The sequence below is a fragment of the Semicossyphus pulcher genome, unplaced genomic scaffold, assembly GCF_022749685.1.
Source record: "Semicossyphus pulcher isolate SPU_LCO1_2020_fin unplaced genomic scaffold, fSemPul1.0.p SCAF_19, whole genome shotgun sequence".
NCBI classification, from domain to species: Eukaryota; Metazoa; Chordata; class Actinopteri; order Labriformes; family Labridae; genus Semicossyphus; species Semicossyphus pulcher.
The window spans coordinates 17874749-17895427 of NW_027211692.1; the positions used below are offsets into that span (position 1 = coordinate 17874749).

Here is a 20679-nt window from a genome sequence, read left to right on the forward strand (position 1 = left end):
GCTGATGAAGTGTTGGTAAATACACTCCATCACAGTGTAGGAGGTTACACAGGGACAAGCCCCTCTCATCCCTCATCCTCTGCTTCTCTCCAGCCCGCCCCTCCCTCAAACACTCCCCGCAATCTGTCCTTACAACTTCCCACAGCTTCCCACACCCACCTGCTCTCTCTCCCCTCGTAAAGCCTCCTTCCTGCAGTCATGGATTTCTGTCTCCTACTGTATTTCTTCTCCTTCTTTCTCAATGCTCTCCTGCCTGTCTTTTTATCAGTCAATTTTCCCTTCAAGTATGTTTTTGATCAAACGAGGACATTCAGATGAAGACGGATCCTCCTGTCTGATTTCTTGCTTTGACTCCACCTCCTTTATTCCTCCAGTTATGAAAAACTATATCCACGAATTTGTATGTGGGCATGCGCCAGAAAGGTTGTGATGCTGTACTTGTTCATTTTTGTCTTTAATCCCTGTGAACACATGTTATTATACATACTGTATTTCAGCATCTGAGTGGTAAAGAAGTTTTTAGTAAAGTAAAGCAGACAGTGACAGATATAAATTGGGTCTATTCTACCTTTTCTGGTGATCCATGACCAGTAGCAGTGCCAGGGAATTGTATGGATGGCTGGATTATTTAAAGCAGATGCTAATGATTTTTGGCACAACAACCGATAACTAATAATATAATTGATTCAACTCGATCAGTTATCCTGGGTAAATAGCTGACATAAACGTTACTAAATGTACAACGCAAGCACAATTAACTCTGTAGGTAATGAATGAACAGGTCAAACACATACAGGAAGTACATAACCGCGAACCTCAGCTGTGAGCAAAAGCTACTGTAGCACAGGCTACATTTGTCTAGCATTACCATGGATGAGTGGTGAAACGGATCACACCCCACGGTTCGGCACGCAGGTGATCCGTGGACCCAGGCAAAGTTTAAAATCATGGTGTAAAATCCAGTTTTACTTCCGCTTAATCCCAATGCTGCGTTACAGTGAAAAGAGACAACACAACATGAGTGGATTTAGCAGTTACTGCAACGCTAGCTTGAGAGCAGCACGAAAAGATGCTGCTAGGAGGGCATCAGCGCCACAGAGATCCGATCTATAACTGTAAACTCGCTAGTCTGCTTTTAATGTTTCTATACGAGGTATCCATATTTCGCTGTACACCGGCTGCTTTGTATCAGACAGCTTCCACGTTTCTACTTGTACTAACGTTTAATATGAAAGCTGGTGAATGGATAACAATTGGTCGCTTAACGTTACACCGTTAACCTTTCACCGTGCATCCTGAATCGTTGTGTAGTTAAGATTTACAGTGACAGTCGTGGCTAGCTGAAGAGGGAAAAAGGTATTATTAGAAATATCTGTTTGGGTTTTTTTGCTGATCGATCCCAACCGTGAGTTTTGTGATCCGCTACACCCCTGCAATGGATACACCAACACACGACTCCTGCTACCTAGCAGTGCCTGCCAGCTGTAGCTAACGTTAGCTGGAGGCACACAGCACATGACAGAAATAGCTTACTTTAAACTTACGATGCTAAGTTTGATAGGCTACAACTACATTGTCCTCATTATCCTCCAACTGGAACAACACGTTCTCCTCCACCATGTTAGCACCTAGCTTCCTCATTGTTGGAATTTGCGGTCGGTGATTGTAGCCACCGACACCATCTACTCGCACGTTTCTTAGCGATAACAAAAGTAAGGCCCATAATCAGCACAAACCTTGTGTTTCCCTGAGTTGATTTGACACTTGTAGGAACTTCCATAATAGAAACTTCTAGAGTCACAGATATTTAGATTGCCATCAAATGTATGCAGACTTGCAACGATATGAAGCAACCAATCAAATTGCAAATTGCATCACTCTGTTTTGCTGCTCACACTTTGTTTTTTTGTATATATTTATATGTATAAATTAAAGTTTGTGTTTAGGGGGAAACTTTTTTAGACCCTGCTAGCCCCCCTCCTCCCGCCATCTTTGGCCCTGACGCATTGTTATAAAGGCATATTCTACGACCATGGAACATGCTTTAACCTCCATTGTTTATGCATTTCATCCCCTGAGAGATCCTTTTTGCACAGATAGGCTTCCTTCTCTGTAGTGCTGCACGCTCTCCCTCCCTCCTCTTTTCCTCTGCCTCTGTGAATATGAATATTTCTGTGTCCAATCACCACTGCATCCTCCGGTTTGTGCCACCTCTGCATTTGGGTGTTATGACTGCTAAAGCACTCCTGCCGTAGTGCCTCCTCTGACCTGTCTTCAACGCTGACTCAGCAGGTGTTAGTCCCCCCTGCATTATTCAGCTTGCTTAGCCAAGGTGTTAAGCAGGAGCACATCACAGCAGAGGGCGGGAGCATGCTAAGTAGAATGGCACAAGACATGGAGAATATAGGGATGTTAGCTTAGCGCGATACAGAGATGAGCTCGGAGAAACACGAGTAAAGCAGTGCCCCGTTTCCGTTCATGGACGTTAGTGTGTGTATGTGTTGAGGAACGCTATAGTCAGCTGATAAGAAATATATTTCACAGTTATAAAACCTTGATTAAAGATGCTCCAGATATAGCATTGTATGTATGTATGGGAAACATCGCAGTACAGGGAGGTTGTATTAGTTTAAGGGCTTTAATTTGCACATCCGGCCTTTAACTGCAGTTTGAAAAGTGTGAAAGCTGTTTGTGTGTGTTGTAAATCACAGCTTATCACCTATTCCTAAGTTGTTTACAACACATATCATCCTCGCAATATGCTTGCGCAAGTATTCACAGTTCAATGTGCTAAAATATTTAAATGACCTTAAAAAAATGGACATTATCCTTTCAAATCTCAAACCCTGATTTTCCACCCAAGTTGGCAGAGTGCAGCTCGTCCCTCTTCTTTGTACCCATTAGTCTAATTTGTCCCCCTAAACAGGTGTTGAATCATACATGGCTGAGAGGCACTCGCACAAGCTAAGTGGATGCTAATGCTAATCAAAGCCCCAAAAGGGCCATCGAGGCTCGCTGGTGAAGATGTAAGACCAGCTTAAAAAGCTCCAGCACCAAAGAAAAATGTAAATGCATTACGAGTCGCAGCTTTTCCGGGGGATGTCTCTCTCGTCTTTGTTTTTGCCTTTGAAGTAGATCACAAAGGCAAAAAATAATGATGAATTTGCACAAATCGGACGCACATCACAACAAAGCGCCGGCACACAAACATGCACATAACTTCACTGATGCACACAAAGCATTTATTATCGGTTCCTCTGTCTGAGTGTGACTCAGAGATGCTCTTTGTTGTAGCCGATGCAGTGTTTGATGTGTGGAGGTATCTTGGGGCTTTGTGGACTTTTCTTGTCCTTTCCACAGTACAGTAGCTGCAGCAATGTTCTCTGTCTTTCCCCTTTTATTTATCTGTTCTGTCCCTCTGTTTGCTTTTCAATCTCGTCCTCTCTCTTTGTCTTTCTCCACCTCACTCAATCACTGTCTCCCTGTTTCGCTCTCATCCATCCCGCTGTCCTTCATCTCTTCCCTTTCACTTTGTCCTTCTCTGTTTCTGTCTCTCTCTGTTTGTCTTTCTGCCTCTCTCACTTCTTTGCGCTGAGTTGTGTGAAGTCATTTTGAAGAGTGAGTGAGGTCAGTAAACCGTTTTGGTCACGTCTGTGACTGTTTGTATAACCCCCCCTTTGTCCGTGTCACAGGACATGCCTTTGTGTCGGCTTCAAAGGAGCACACACACTCTCACACTCACATACTCAAAATCCTTAAACAGAGTTATGTGCCACATGCACACATGCAGCCTTTCTCATGCACCCTAACACTCTCACTCTGAAAACATTCACCCACCCCACCATACACGCACAGAGGGTGCAACAGCTCCTATGTGGCTGGAGTATGGGGCAAGCTGAATAGAGGACAGGGATGCAAAGAGAAAGGGACAAAGGGACTGTAAGAGAGAATTGGAGAGGGAGGGAGGAATGGAGAGAGAGTGTGTATATTTCCTTATTATACTGTAGATGGCACGTGGTTTTATTTACGTGGAAAGACATACACCGATCAGCCATAACATTATGACCTGCCTAATATTGTCTAGGACCTGACTCGTCGAGGCATGGACTCCACTAGACCTCTGAAGGTGTGCTGAGGTATCTGGCACCAAGACGTTAGCAGCAGATCCTTTAAGTCCTGTAAGTTGTGAGGTGGGGCCTCCATGGATCGGACTTGTTTGCCAGCACATCCCAGAGATGCTCGATTGGATTGAGATCTGGGGAATTTAGAGGCCAAGTCAACACCTTGAACTCTTTCCTGAAAACATTCCTGAACGTGGCAGGGCGCATCATCCTGCTGTAACAGGCCACTGCCATTCAGGAATACTGTTTCCTAAAGGGGTGTACTTGGTCTGCAACAATGTTTAGGTTGGTGGTACGTGTCAAAGTAACATCCACATGAATGGCAGGACCCAAGGTTTCCAAGCAGAACATTGCCCAAAGCATCACACTGCCTTCTTCCCATAGTGCATCCTGCAGCATTGGTCTAAAACAGGATATAGGCCGAGCGGTTTTCCATTCAGGACCGGCTTATTTTGCCTTTAGAGACGCTGTTTTAAGGTGTGTTTTCCCTATCTTCAAGAAGCACATGTACTGCTGGTTAAGTCTCTTCAATGCCAAATTCTAAAGTGGGACCGTTTTTGGTGAAGACAATCTCCAAACTAACAAAAATCGCATGAAATTGTTAGACCAGTAATCAGGGCTGGCTCAAGGCATATAGTCGCCTGGGCTGCCACATTATGGGGCATGCTTTTGAAAATAGCCCCGTGTACGATGTTAATGTAAGCCTACAGCCAGATCGGGGGTAAGAAGTTGGCCTCTATAGTAACTTCTCAAATATTTTAATTATTGAATTATGATTCAAGGCAATGTGGGGTGCCAAATCGTCACCTTTGGCACCAACACATTTCCAAAGTAATTCAAATGGAAATCCACTTCCCTGACCACAGCTCTGCAGCCATCACACTAATGCAGCAGCGATGTTGTGTCCAACTGAAAGCATATAATGCATGTACTGTGCTTTTTTCTATAATTATATATAGGCATGCTGTCCTCTATAATTCATGTGTATGTACACCCCAGCTTTCTCGGCACGTATGTAACTCTCAGATGAATGCCTGTGTGGCCTGCCTAATGCACCGGACATTCTTCAAACATGTACTTTCCCTCTTGATCATCACTTTGATAGTTAAACTGGAGAATAAGTGAAGGGTCCCTCCTGGCTAACGTTTCTACATTCTGCCCTGCTTTTCATGCAATCACTCTGCTTTAGCATCCTTATTCCCCACACTTTTACACTGACTGAAAAACACATGCATAAATAAAGTGATGGCAGTGAATTGGTTTTTATAAAAGGCTGCAAAAAAATGATAATCTTAAAGAAAAAAGATAAAGGATATCAGATGGAGGAAGAGGACGGGAGAAACAGAAGCGATGCGTTATGTTTTTGACCATTTTCAATCTATTAATATTTCACGCCCCAGAGGCCGAGTCCAACCTCGGTCACGCCTCAGGGACCCGGCTGTGACTCGGTCCCTGAGGCGTGACCGAGGTTTGAAATACTTTAAAGGGTGAGAATGTATATCAGGCGCCCATTGGAGTAAACAAAAGAAGAAGGAAAATTAGAGCTTTAATGTTTCTGTCGTGGCCCAAACAGAAGGAAAAGAAGGTGGAGATGATGGTGTGGGATGGAGGGAACAGAAGAAGTGAATAAGAGGAGGAGGAGGAGAAATGTGGGGCGAAAGCCGACGCTGACCAAAGCTGACACCCCTCGGCATGCAGCGTTCACCTCCAGTGTGTGTGCGTGTGTGTGTTTCATGCCTCTGTGCCTGTGTGGGTGTGACTGAGAAACAAGGGAGAATATTTAAAGCTGATTTGTCATGAGAGAGTGGCACAGCGGAGCCAGCACAGGCTTTGATAAGCAGCACAGTGATGCAAACACACACGTACACACACACACCCAGACACACACGCGGAGGCCTTGAGCTAACATTTAGCCAGATGGAAAAGGCTCTGGTTATTTCTCATGGGTGGAAATTCTCTGAGGGTGCGAGTACAGCCTCCTGCATCAACAACCAATACACACACAAACACACACACAGAGCCATTTATAGTGACGAGCAGATGTGCACACACAAACCCACTGAACACACGTCAGCCACCGATGACATAAACACAAACACATTTATGCACAAACACACACAGAAGGACACACGCAGTGTTTACCAGCAGTTTTGCTGCTAATGGGCAATGTTTTACACTCTGTGTCCAAACACAGGTGAGTAAACAGGAAGGCAGATTGCCGGTTATGGCAGCAAAAAGCTCTGTAATAAATATATAAATATTATTAATAATAAAAAGAGTTTTTGAGTTTTATATGCCCGTAGAGCAAAGTCGCTAAAGCTTCTTTCCAGTTTTCATTCATGCAACACTCAAATTAGCTCCTAACATCCTCCTAAAATGACTTGAGTTTGAGCCTGTAACTGCCTCCTGATATGAATAAAGTTGGCCTGCATACAAGCTAATACTCAGCAAGCCAACTGCTTTATTAAGTGGTCTTAATGTCCCGCGACTTTTTCAGAAGCCTGTCTGCCAAATTTAAACAGATTGATTGGGGTTTTTTTCAAGTCCTATTCCTGTCACTGAAATGTCTGTGGACTTGAAATTTAGTTTTCCTCTTAAAATGAAAGCAGTAACTGAGCATATTCGTTTGCCAGGCAACCACTGGAGACTCCAGGCAGCTACTGCTCCCAAAAAGCCAAGAAATAGTCCAGTACAAAGCCCCTGTAAAAAAAACAACATGTTTTGAGTCCTCGGTTTCAAACAACCGAAGGATCTTGTGTGTTAATTTGTGAGCCTAAAAGGCATTGGTAGTTGTTTTCTAAACAGAGTCTTAGCTGTTTCCCTCTCTATCCAGTCATTGTGCGAAGCTAAGCTAACAGGCTCCTGGCAGCCGTTTTAGATCAAACAACTCCCTATTCCTGTCACTGAAATGTCTATGGACTTGTCTGTGTACTTGAAGTTTAGTATTCCTCTTAAAATTAAAGCAATAGTTAATCATTTTGGGAAACCACTTACTTGCCTTCATTTGACAGGCAACCAATGGAGACCCCAGGCAGCTAATGCTGCCAAAAGGCGAAATAATCCAGCACAAAGCCCCTGTAAAAAAACAACAGCATATTTTCGATTTCTGATCAGACACAAGCAACCGAGGGAGTTAATGTGTTCATTTATGAGCCTAAAAAGCATTGGTAGCTATATGTTGTTAGACAGGACTCCCTAAAAACATGGTATTTCACTTGCATGGGCGTGGCTTTGCAGGACGTAACAGTGCAATGGAAGCTCTGTGACTGTCAGTCAACTGTTAGCAAGCTAACTTTACGTAAACAGGTTTCCTTTGGAACAAGCCTCACGTGCCCCATGGAGCTATAAAGAATGAAGTTACCCGAGTCTAATGATAACGTGGGTTAAATGCTCTCACGCCAATGTCAGCAGTTTGTCAACAAATTTAAAGTGAATTGCACCTTATGCATGTAGGCTACATGGAAGCTTACTGCCCTGTAAGCTCATTTGGGCTGGGCATCGATTGATGCAAGTACTACATTGATATCAGAGTACAGATCCCCATCTGAGTATGTTGTTGGACATAATTTAGTCGATCTAAAAGTCAATATATTTTAGCACTGTTTGAGGTGAGGTCTCCTGTTGGTTTAATCTTGGAGATAACGCAACGTTTAGGTTAATAAACAACTTTTTGGGTTACTGTTTTGCTAGCGAGACGAGCGGACTGCGAGCGGACAAGAAAGCGCATCAGACACACAACACTCTCTGTCGCAGGACGTAAGGCACCACACCCGAGTTAAACACTGTGTTTTTAGGGAGTCCTGTTGTTAGACAGTCAGCCTAGCTGTTTTACTCACTTTCCAGTCATTGTGCTAAGCTAAGCTAAGCTACGCTAACAGGCTCCTGGCAGCCGCTTTAGATCAAACAAACAGATCTCTCCTCAGCAAACACATTTAGCATCATGTCAACTCCTTTAACAGGGATGCCAGAAAAGATAATCTGCATGTTATAAAACTTGTGGAATCTCTTTAAATAAAAAGTGTCTTAACCTCAAAAAAGCACACTAAATCTCAACCCGTAACTGTTTAAAACACCTATTTTTTAGACAGAAAGTCGGGATGCCACCAAGAATGAGAACAGCAACATCGCACGTCTCTGGGGACTTTTTCACAGCAGAAAGTGAATGTATTATGTGTGTCCTGTTAGCTAGTGCTGGGGCGCATGAGAATTCATTTTGGGAAGATGAAAGTCAGACAGGATATGTTAGACACGGGGTGGCAGATGTAGGAAATGGGGTTGCCTTGTTATAGGTAATGTCCTGTGGGAGTGTGCCTCTGAGTGAGAAAGTATCATATGCACACTGTCACTCAAGAAAAGTAGCTTCTGGTTTGCACAGAAGTCAGACTTGGATTAAAAAGGGATGATTTCTTATATGAGGTGCATATTTTTAGAGCTGTGACTTCAACAAAATCAACTTATTATTAAAAGAGAAACATAAATGTAATATCTCGTCTTCGTCGTCGGTTATTTTCTTGTGATGTTATTACTTTTCCCACAGAACTAGTTCTCGGTCTCCGGTGCACGCTGGATGATCAGAGTGTGATTGGCACTTGGATCAGAAATAGATCTCGGAGACATGAAGAACATCACACCCTGGCACTGGAGGTGGGAGAGCCGAGTTTAATTAGTGAGAATTTACCCACATACATCCTGGCACACATGCATCCATGCAAATGCACACAGAACTTTTTCCTGGCATATCCGCAAGCTCACTTTAATGGATCCCACGCTCGACACACACACGTCACACAGTCACGCAGCATCATTGTCACGGCGCTTTAGGTGTCGGATCAGGAGGCTGAAGGCTTTATTGCGAGTGTCAGACGTTGCGTGTACTTGCGTGTGTGTGTTTGGATGCAGGGTGTGAGTCAGAGTCGGTGATATTATCAGCTCTTTTGTTGCATGATCTTATTTCCTGAGATTGCAGAACTTTAACTTTCTGTCAAGTTCGAAAGAGATAAGTGTTATATGACGGAGCATGGGTCCTGTAAAACACATGATTTAATGAGACTGATGCTCTTGTGTGGCTAAGAGCTTATCTTTTTGTGCTATTACAGTATGTGATGTTGCAAATGCCAATGTAAGCGATACATGCAACATGTTCTTTTTAATCCTTCACCATTTAACCTGGGAACCCATAGGCTGTGGTCTGATGACAATATAGCCTCTGAAAGTGACAGCAAACTTCATGGGCATTTGTAGCCATTGTAGCCAGCAGTGAGCGATAGAGGACTTCCAGCCAAGACTTCCTTTTCCTGTCCAGTTAGCAACTTGAGAACATTCGTCCCTCCAGATATGTTTCAGCAAGATAAACGCCGTCTTTCTTGGTTTTATTTTTCTTGGTTTTACATTAAATCCCCAGTTCATCTGTTTCTGGTGAGTCTCAGTTTTACTGTAAATAGTCAGTTGCACACAGGCTACACTCCGGCTAACTACAGCAGTATAACCCAAAAAAGAGACAGTTTTTCTTGTGATTTACTTAAAATTATCGACTTTTAAGTTTGCAGAGATAACGCTAATTAGCTTTTGCGCCACAGAGTCAAGCAAATGTATCGCTCAAGTTGAATTTTTTGATCTAGAATGGATTGTTAGCTAGCTTGGTTAGCGCTGTCGCCTCACAGCTGGACGGTTCCTATTTCAAGTCCCGGTTAGGACAAGTCTTTCTGTGTGGAGTTTACATTTTCTCCCCATGCATGAGTTGGTTCCCTCCGAGTACTCTGGCTTCCACCCACAGTCCAAACACATGCTCATTAGGGTTCATTAGTAACTCTAAATTGCCTGGAATGTGAGTGTGAAAAGTTGTCTGTCTCTATGCGTCAACCATGTGATTGACTGTCGATCAGTCCAGGGTGTAACCCCGCCTCTCGACCAATGACAGCTGGGATAGGCTCCAGCCCTCCCGTGACCCTGAACAGGATAAGCGGTATACATAATGGATGGAAAGATGGTTAGCTGAATTTACATGCAGATGTCTGTTTATGGAGATTAATAAGAAGCTAAATCGTCGTCACATAACTGCTGATGGGAGCCGGGATGTCATTACGACAGACTGTGTTTTGCCTCCTTTTCCTCTCCACATGGACTGCATGCACCACAGCCTGCTGATACCTGACCAGTCAATACTACTCGGACTACAAAGGTACTCCAAACAGAAACGAGAACACTTCCCGTAAGAAACTCTGGTCTGGCGCCTCCAGATTCTACATATTAAAGTAGAATCTGTAAATAGAGACTATTTTACAGTCTAGCTTTCCCTGAATTTCCGACTATTACCACTTTCTTGGTTAGATGCGTAATGAAAAAGTTAATAAATCCCAAATGCAACAAAGTTTTTTATTAAAAGATCCTATAGGAGCCCATATTCACATATGTAATCTTAATATAAATAGAGATGTAATTTAAATCAGAGGCATAAAAATACATTTTAAAACACCACCACCTCTTTAAAGGCTTATGTAAATATAAAACTTTTTTAAGCTTTTGCCATTTCCTATAATAAGTTAAGTTTAACATTTTGCATGTAGCTGACAACACTTCCCCGTGGTCTGAGCGAGGGATGAAAAGAAAGAGGAGAGTGTGAAAGTGAGCAGAGAGACAAATTAAAGCGAAACTTTTCTTGGCACCGTATGTGGAGGCGATTTACTGGCAGAAAATGTCCTTACATGCATGGTTAGGCCAAGTAATAACAGCCTCTCCTAATTTCATATATTTCACTCATGCTGTGCCCATCCTGCGCTCGTATAGTTTGGACGCTGACACATTTTTTTCTGTGAATATATTGGCCTTGTACCTCAGCTAATTGGACAATGCGGATGAAGTGCTGACTCTGATGACTTTGATGCTGTGTTGTCTTTACATCAGCATCAGATAAACAAGTATAGCATTCAAATCCCAATTTTTTATAGAGTCTCCCATTTTGACATTTAAATACATTTAGATAAACTTGCTACATTTAATATTTTGTCTAAAGTCTTTAATCCACAGACATTAGCAAACATGTGGTATCTTCATTGCTAAAGCACTGCAGCCTTGTACAACAGCTATATTTACTGTTTGCTTATTTTGGGGGCTTTTTTACCCTCAGTTTGGTCTTCAGGTGTGAAACACATGCTCAGGTGATTTAGGATAACTGATATGGCAAGTTTGGCCGACTTTAGCCATAAGATTGGTTAAGTTGTCTACAAAATGTGACTACGTAAAACCCTAAAATAACTATTAGGACTACAAATCAGCAGCGTCGTAGTTTCATTCAAATACATTGTGGTATAGTACAGTAGTATTTATGGAACGCACCGCATATCCCACAGTTCCCCCTATGTGTTCCTTAAGGATTCTCCTCGGCCCTCATCCTGTTTCACCCTCTTACCCTAAATCATATCTTTACGCTCATTTGTAAACCAGGCTGAAGAATTGTAGCTGCCAGTTTCTAGTGCTGCATATTCTCCAGCATGGATCTCCAACAGAAGCCTATTCTCTTATCGTTGTATCATTTGCATGAATTTGCAGAGGTGTCATTGACATCACTGCATGATTTATGTTAAGGTCAATGGTGTCACTAAGGAACTGCATCCAAAAGAGCCGGGTGCTGCCTGAGCAAATTTACATATTTTCTCAATTTGGCGTCTTTATTCTTCTTAATGCTTTCTCTCTCTTGCACACACTCCTCTCTCTCTCTCACACACACGTGCATGTTCAGAATTTCTTATATATGTGAAATATTCTTTTAATAATTATCCGTTGAAACAATCTCTAAACCTCTGAGCCCTTTTGGCAATATAAAGTATTTTATAATAACAGAAAAAATGCTAAGAATCATGCAAACTTCATAATCAAGATGATATCATTTGACCTTTTAGTGGATAGAGAGTAACTCATTAGCTCACCACCATACTCCTCTTTCACTGGCATCCTGTCACTGTTCATTTTCTCTGCAAGCCTCTGGAAGAGTTGAAGAGTGTCATGTCTTCTTTATTACTGCTGCGCTATCCACAGCTGTTTATCTGGCGCCAATTATCTTAACAATGCTGAAGGAAACAAGGCAGAGGTCCATAAAGGCAGGCGTGTCTTGAACACCAGTCGGAGCTGAACACATCCAGTGAAACTCAGGCTCTTGAACAGTTGTTGTAGCTGTGCCAAGTTAGCAAATACACAATGTATAGTAGGAAACATGATGCGATGTCAGTGGCTGTTTTTTGTCAGCAGGTGTTTTATCAGTCAAAGTCTAGTAATTGTAGTATTGCTGAAGTTTGTTTTGTTTTTGTGCTCGTGAAGCGAGTTGGTGCTGGATATGCCACGTTCTACTGCTCGCGTGTGATTAGTGAATGTAGCGCCGTGTAGACCGGGCATTGTATGATCCGTGTTAAGCACTGTGGAGTAAAGTGCCGTGTGAAAATCCCTACTCTGTTCTCTGTCTCCTCTCTGATCTAACCAGCTATCCTGGGGCTTCTGCTAACTGCTACATGCCGCTAGCCCTCACCACCTACACCAGCCACGTTACAGTGTGTATGACAAGAATGGTGTCGCAGTGTGAAGAAATTTAGCTGTTCAATGTAGATACATTTTAGATGTAGATACATTGACAAGCTCTGAATGGAACCCCCGACACGGTCACCCATGATAACAGCCTGCTTCCGCTTATGACACCGCTATTTACTTCCAAAATCAGTTATCTGATTATTTTCTCACCCGGACTTCTTTCGGCGGATTGATATGATTACAGTTTGTCCTCTGGATTGTGCAATTAGAACTGCATCCCTAGAAACGGTCTGTTCTTCATAACAACAGTCTGTTATTGAGAAATAACAGACCTTGGAATGTTGTTATTAACCAATCAGAATCAAGTATTTAACAGCTGTGTAATAATTTGAAATAACAGTGCATCGGTTTTATAAAGGCAGACAGGCATCCATCAAAATGTTTCATGCATATTTTCTATTTTTTTAAAAACTTGATTGGGAGCACTACACGCGTATATGGATCTGTTGTTGCAGATCAGAGCTTAGTGAGAAGGAAGATTTAACATTCCTCAAATTCCTGCTGTTTTTAAGGTTTTTTTGCTGCACTTCTAAAGTGTAATAATTGTACCTAGCTTGAGCATCAGCACCACTTACTGCATATCTTTACAACCCTAATATTTGCACATCAATCAGTTGATGAAGAAGCTCACATTTGCATTTTCTTTTGCTGACTTTCTAAAGATTTGGTTACATTTTTGCAACACTTGGAAAGAAACCTGGCTTAGGCTGAATGCAAACACTGCAGAACTGCTTTCAAAGTTGTGCTCTTTAAGATGCACAACTGAAAACATCACGCACACACACACATACATGTTGGCTTTAGAGAAACGATGCACACTATAATACAACCACTCCATATGCAAGAAGTGATTATTGTCACATACACACACATAAACACAAATTCCCTTGTGAACATATGGGAAAACTGACTGACACACACGCGCACACACAGCTCTGTTCCCCTGTGACCTGTGGTGGTGAGAGCAGAGCAGAAGAATCCCTTTACTAACAAACTCTGCACCAACACACACACACACACACACACACACACACACATAAATGCATGTGCACATACATTCACACAGGCATAAATGCTCATTACTAAAAGTATACACTCGCACACACTAATGCATGTACACACACTTGCAGTAGCTATAGTGTTAATTACCACAGAATTGGCAGCGGTTGCGACTCGTGAAGAACACAGAATGACCGATGAGACAGAATTACTGATAGAAGCAAAGAAGAGTACAGCAAAGAGAGGGAGCGAGGGAATGAGGGGAGAGGAGAGGAGGTGAAATGGAGTTAGCAGTGAAGAGGTGGAGGAGAAGGCCAAAGCTTCATCATCATCTCCCAGGGGTGCGGGCTGCGGTGCCTTGATTATGCATTCAGCTCTCTCACTCTTGCAAAAAAAAAAAAAACACACACCCCTCAGAAAATACAGCCCTGTCAGCCTGCTTCAGCACACAGCCTGACCTCAAGGTGTGTGTTTCTGTGTGTGTGTGCGTGCAAGGGGTTTTGTTTTCTAATTTTAGGAAGTCGGCATTAAAATTAATGAGTTTTATTGTGCCATATCCAAATTAGATTTATGATTGCATTGATGATTCAGGATGAGATATTCAGTGGGTGTGATTATGATGTTCATCAGTACTGATGAGCAATTATTAGACTTCAAAGACGACTTTAAAAGGACCATTATAGTTTATAGAAGAGGGCGGTCGAGCTAATAAGCAACGACAGACAAAAGTTAAAACATGATTCTGTCTCTTATTATTTCTGCAGATATCTTAGGGATGTAGATACAGTAGGTGGATGTTTTATGATGACGTGTGTGTGTGTGTTTGTGGTGAGCTGGTAAAGTAGCGAGAGCTTGAGACAGTAAAACATGATGTTTTTGCTGCACAATATGACTGACCTTCACTGAAAAGAGAGACACATCTTTATAAAAACTTTTCAGCATGTTTATAGAAAACATAACGTGTTTATTGTGCAACATACAAAGAAGAACACACTTTATGTTCCCTGTGTTGGCAGGCACATGTTTGCCATACAGTTTTGAGCTCAGATCGACATTAGTGTGGCCATTTTTTATCATCCATCATCGTTTGTTGGCCCATGGTCAGTTTTTCCTTTTGGACTTAGCTGTTGAAAACCATAACCATCAAAGAATAAATCTCAATATTTTTGTTAAAACCTCGATCTTTTCTCTGCTTCCAATGCCAAATGTTCCAATTGTTTCATCTTTGTTTTAAATTTGGCCAAAAAGTGAATTGGCATTTTATCAAAAAAATAAATCTACTGTATTATAAAATAAGTTTTTAATCATTAATAAAATAATTAGTATTATCTATTTATTTGGCTTTTGCCTTTATTGACAGGACAGCCGAAGAGAGACAGGAAATGTAGGGAGGGGACTGTGTGTCGAGGACTGTGGCCTCTGTATATGGGGCTGCTGCTCTACCAACTGAGCTAAACCAGCGCCCTCATTATAAAATAAGATCAAATAGAACTTTAATAATCCTGAAGGAAATTCTAGTGCAAGATTGCTTTAAAATGACAGTACATACATGTTATATTACTTTAAGTTATTAACAAGTAAGCAGAAAGTAACAGTGGCAATTACTCTGTACTGACATCTATCATCAAGTAGTGACAGTATTGATAGTAAAAATGTACTCTATATTGCATGAGGTTATTTATGTGAAGATAGCGCATGATATGAAGTTGAATTGTACATAATAATTATGATAAGTCATGTTGCACAGGATAGTGAAAGTTAAAGTGATTAATACTGCACGTGATAATGCACTCCATGATGTATATGTATATAGCCCCTGATATTGGAAGAGATGTTGCACACGATAATGAACATGATTGAGCCTAATACTGAAAAGTATTATTGCACATGATATCAGAAGTTGGCTGTCGCTCAGAGTCGGTCATCTGTCAATTGGAAGGTTGGGGGTTCGATGCCTGACTGCTACAGTCACATGCTTAAGTATCCGTGGGCGAGACACTGAACCCCACATTTCTCCTGAAGGCATAGCCGTCGGATACGAATGTGCAAAGACACTGATTGGATATTGGCACTTAGGCCTCTGCCATCAGTGTGTGAAAGAGTGTGAAAGGGTAAATGTGACATGTAGTGTAGAAAAACAGCTTTGAGTGGTCAGAAGACGAGAAAAGCGCTATATATGTACAGTCCATTAATTATCGCTATGTCTTTATGTCTTTATAAATTAGGCTGAAAGCTTTATAAGAGCTAGAATTGGATGTATTTGTCAAAGTTGTATTTGAATTGTGTCAGTGTTTTTATGTGTCAAAAAAGGTTCTGCGACTATATTTGCATTAGGTTTAAGTGTCTCAGTAAACAAGTTGCTTCTTATGCTGTTATTTAAAACTGGACTAACTAACTGATTAGTTGTAACCGCTAACAGACAGCAATCGCCTCACCACAGACATGTACCGCAAAGATGAAAACATCACAGTGACGCAACTGGGTGGAGCCATCCACAGCCCACGCTACCCCAACGCTTACCCCCGCAACCTACTGCTGTCATGGAAACTGCTGTCGCCGCCAGGGAGCCGCATCCACCTGGAGTTTGACGGACACTTCGGCCTGGAGGAGGCTGAGAACGGAATCTGCAGGTAAATGTTGTGAAAGGTAGAAAGAAACGGTTGGAGGAGAGAGCGATTGAATTCAGAAGAGAGGATAGAGCAGGTGAGAGAAAAAATGGCTGAAAGACAGTAGTGATGATTTGCAGACAGCTGTAAATCCAAGAAGTTAAATAGAAGTTACATTGATTAAAAAAGTAAGAGGAGAACTGATGAAGGACAGTTTGGAGTGAAGATGAAGAGGGGGAAAGTTTATCGAGTATAAGTCTCAACTTTTCTTTAATGCATGCATATTAAGAGGTCAGCAATAAAGTGTGATTTAAAGGACGAGAGAGTAAGAATATAAAACTGTTTAGGGGGTGGAATTACATTGAGAGAGATGTATAGTTAAAGTTTAATCCTTTGGCAGGAAGTATTGGAAGTTTGTCCTTGAAGGTTGAGGAGAGAAAATATACTTCTTAATCCTCATATGCAACTCAGCTGTCTTTGTAAGCACTTTGCTGAAGAGACAATGGGGAGCAGAGGGGGAGAAAAGAGAGGGAGAAAAGAGGGGGAGAAGAGATTTAGAAGGTAGGAAAAGAGAGAGCTATTTTCTGTCTTTCTAATCTGTCTTCTTTGACTTTGTGTGTATTTTGTATGTGTTTGATTGATGGACTCAGTATTTGACTAGGGGATAGTGTTGAAATGTTATCAAAGTTTTCCAAGAACTTTTCCTGCAAAATACTTTTATGGTTCTTTTGAGGGTTGTACTCACCAAAGTAGTCGCTCAGATCAGGAAACACAGCGACCACATCAGACACCTGATTGTGCTAGTTTCCTGCTACTACTGAGATAAGAAGATTGATGCACTCTCATACATAGACTGTATAAAAAGATGGACGACATGACGGCTCCCTAAAAGTAAAGCCAAAACATTTCGGGCGCCCCCTGCTGACTGGCTGCAGTATAGGTCATAAAGCCCGCCTCCTCCATGTTAACAGATGGGACATGAGTCAAATTATAAAATCAAAATACACGTCAAATGCATGTTTCTCAAACATGGTTTCTGTCGTTATAGTTAGTTCTTATCATGCTGATTTATGTTCAAGTGTTCATTTTTTGGACAAGTTTACTTTAACGTAACTAAAACAATCACTACAGTCACTGAAGTTTACATATCTGTGAACGTCTGCTTCGGACCAAAATGGTTCAAAAATGGTAATTGCGGGAGCACACTTCCCAGATATCCAGACAGTGTTGCATGTGTAACGTCCACGGTTGGCTCCGGTTGTAACTCTTGATTTTCCTGACTGATGGTCGCTTTCCTTTTTAGACTGTTTGCCTTCAGCCATAGTAGATTACTGTTTACTCGAAACACTTGCAGAGACCAGAAGTGCAGCCGCTTAGCTCCGCCTACCCTCTCTGGCAGACCAACCACTGCTGGCTGATGGAAAACGCGTCACTAACTAGGCGCCACTTGTTATTTTTTTCCACGAAAGTCGCCACAGACACCCAGTCTGTAACACTGCAAATGCAAAAGCTTTCATCAGAGGGCCATAGGCTAGATCGCCATTGTGTTACCTCATTCAGTGATAGACAGAGATTTAACATTTATTTAAACACAAATCTTCAAGACTATTACTTTAAGTGTGTGTTTTGGTTAGCGGAAGTGGCTATGGCGGCTCCACTCGGCAATCGCTACCGCGGAGCTCTGGCTCCAAATGACGTCACCAGTGCAAGATGGGAGCGCCCATCACAGGAGTTGTTTTGGCTTCAATTTTGTACAAAGAGAGTAGATGGAGATGCATCAGCCATCTTTATATACAGTCATTGCTCTCATATCTCAACTAGCAGCCAGTAAACTTAAGTTAGCAAAAAAAACAGAAACAGCCAGAGACAGCTTTTAGTCCAAATAAAAAAAATATATATTGCTAGCAGCATCTTGAAGCTTAAACATTCACATTTTCCTTATTGATTGTTTAATTCTAACCTAAGATGAGGTGCAGTGAAGGCTAACTGTGGACTTGTATTTTAAGTCTTTACGCTAAACTAAACTCAGCTAAGCCAGGCTAAGATTTTAGGCACACAACTGCTAGGGTTTTTACATTTAACTTATTTAACTTATTAGCAAATTTCCTAAAATACGGTCAGTAAAATTTACAAGTGAGACTTAAAGGAAACATGTAAAATTAGTGTTTTAGTCCTTTAATTATTGTTAGTAGCCTATGAGAGGTTAAAATTGTAGATAAACTGTGATTAAGGTTAAGGTTAACCTGAACCTGACAGTTGGAGTCTTAATTTTACAGGTTTCTTTTGGTTTTTGGCTGTGTCACAAAATTCCCAGATATAACCAAATACAGTGACTTCGTGACTCACTGTTACCACAAGACCCAACTTTAACTGAATGTTCTGAATGACAAACAAACAACACATTCATGCTTCAAAGTCTCACCTTCTCTTTGTTCTTGTCTGTACGCTCAATCCTCATCCCTCTCTCTTCCTCGCTGCAGGTATGACTTTGTGGAAGTGGAGGACCAATCAGAGACCAGCACTATAATTTGGGGTCGCTGGTGTGGGCAGAAGGCTCCGCCCACTCTCAACTCCAAAACCAACACGCTCAGAGTCACCTTCAAGTCTGATGACTACTTTGTAGCAAAGCCGGGATTCAAAGTCTACTATTCCCTGCAGGTGAGACAAAAAACACACTCACAAAGAGTCATGAACCGTTATTTGGGACACAGCTAAAAGTTTCTGTTGTTTTTTTGTAACACTGGGTTCAACCCGAGTACCACTGTAATGCTCCAGGTAAAATGCCTCTTTCACTCTTGTTCCGCTCGGTGATAAAAGTGAGAGATGGCACGATGAGGGGAGAGAAATAGATGAGAGAAGATAGAGGAAGGGTGAGAGGTGGGATCGAGAAACACTGGTGATAAAATGCCAAAATATATTAGCCAGCTGTTCCTGTCTCACACGTCCATTCGACAGCAGAGGAGAATCACTTGTGGGGAAAGACGGGGAGGGAGGGTGGATGAGAAAGGGGTCTCTTAAAGGCTGTCAAAGGAACAGATAAGGAGATTAACTTTGTCATTCTGTCAGGAAGAGGAAAGAAGAAAGAGAGGGACTCTGATTTAAAGATGTTCTCCCACCCTATAATCAGAGGGGGGAAAGAAAGAGCCGCAGAGAGACAGAGAAGCGTTTAAAGATGTTCCCTAGCTGGTAGAGGAGAGCGAGGGGGGAACAGACACGGCTCCACACACAGAGCTGAACTAGTGGCATCGCTTATTATCTGAGAAAACGAAGAGACAAAAAGTGGTATGAGCACAGATGGGGGAAAGGGCAGGAGAGACAGAGAGAAAAGAGAGAGATACAGTGTTTGCAGATGATACTTCACTGTCATGCTGTCATTCTGACATTACAGCTCCTGAGGAAACATTTACACTTGCTTTTGATACAATCTGCACCGAAAGCCCGACACTTAACCAGCAGAAACACAGTTTATTGTTGTTATTCTGTGTTTCTTATTCTTAACAATGCCCAAAAAACACAATAAGACTTATCTGTGGCACTAGATTAAACGATCATTAACTACAAACTACAAACTACAAAATGACATATATATACTGTATATATATGAATCATGATTAAAAAAGTTTAACACTGTAATATAACAGCCGGATAGCGTAGTTTTTAGCGAATGTCAGTCAAACTACAAATTAGTGCATTTGTACGGGATTAACGCATATTTGATATGTGAGCTAGTATTTATGAAATCAGGGTGTATGAGAGATTAATGTAACACCAAACTACAGTGCCATTATTCAGTGCAACAAATTTAAATCATTCAGTGCCACAGCTAGGTTTATTAACGTGATAACTACCATTTTGAACTGTAATACCACAGGAGAATAAGCTACTTTATATCAGCAACACAGGCAATACGGACTATTCCCCACGCTTAAATTCCACAGGATCCGTCTCCGGCGCGTTTCGTGTGCGTCGCTACCTCTGGAGTAGATCGGGGCCCATTCAAGTCAATGCTCGTGATTCCACAGCACATGCCTACTTTTGACGGAGGCCGCTTCAAGCACGCGTCAAGCTGAACAGAGCAGATTGTTCTAAACAGGAAGTCAGAGACGAAAACAGCATACAGCATCCGGTCATTTTCAAAATAAAACAGACCGGAACAGACTCCTGTTTTTAGTAGTAGTTAAGTAGTTAAATTAATTATTGTACTCACCCATGGTAGAAGCACAAAAATCCTGAAATGACACCCAAATGAGCAGAGTCAAAAATCTAACAGCAACATTTACCATGGTTTCTTCACAAGAATTGAAGCAGCGTTTCTACAAAATGCAGATAAAATCAAGATGCAGATTACCTCCAAGCCCCACACCACTGCAAATCAATGT

General features: G+C 41.8%; 1 protein-coding gene across 1 annotated transcript in view; it reads left to right on the forward strand.

Moving 5' to 3' along the window:
- pdgfd (platelet derived growth factor d) overlaps window positions 1-20679 on the forward strand; it is a 57921-nt gene that overhangs the window by 14138 nt on the left and 23104 nt on the right. The window contains exons 2-3 of the mRNA XM_069668605.1: window positions 16135-16324; window positions 18781-18958. Coding sequence (XP_069524706.1) covers window positions 16135-16324; window positions 18781-18958 — 368 coding nt within the window. The remainder of the gene's footprint in view (window positions 1-16134; window positions 16325-18780; window positions 18959-20679) is intronic.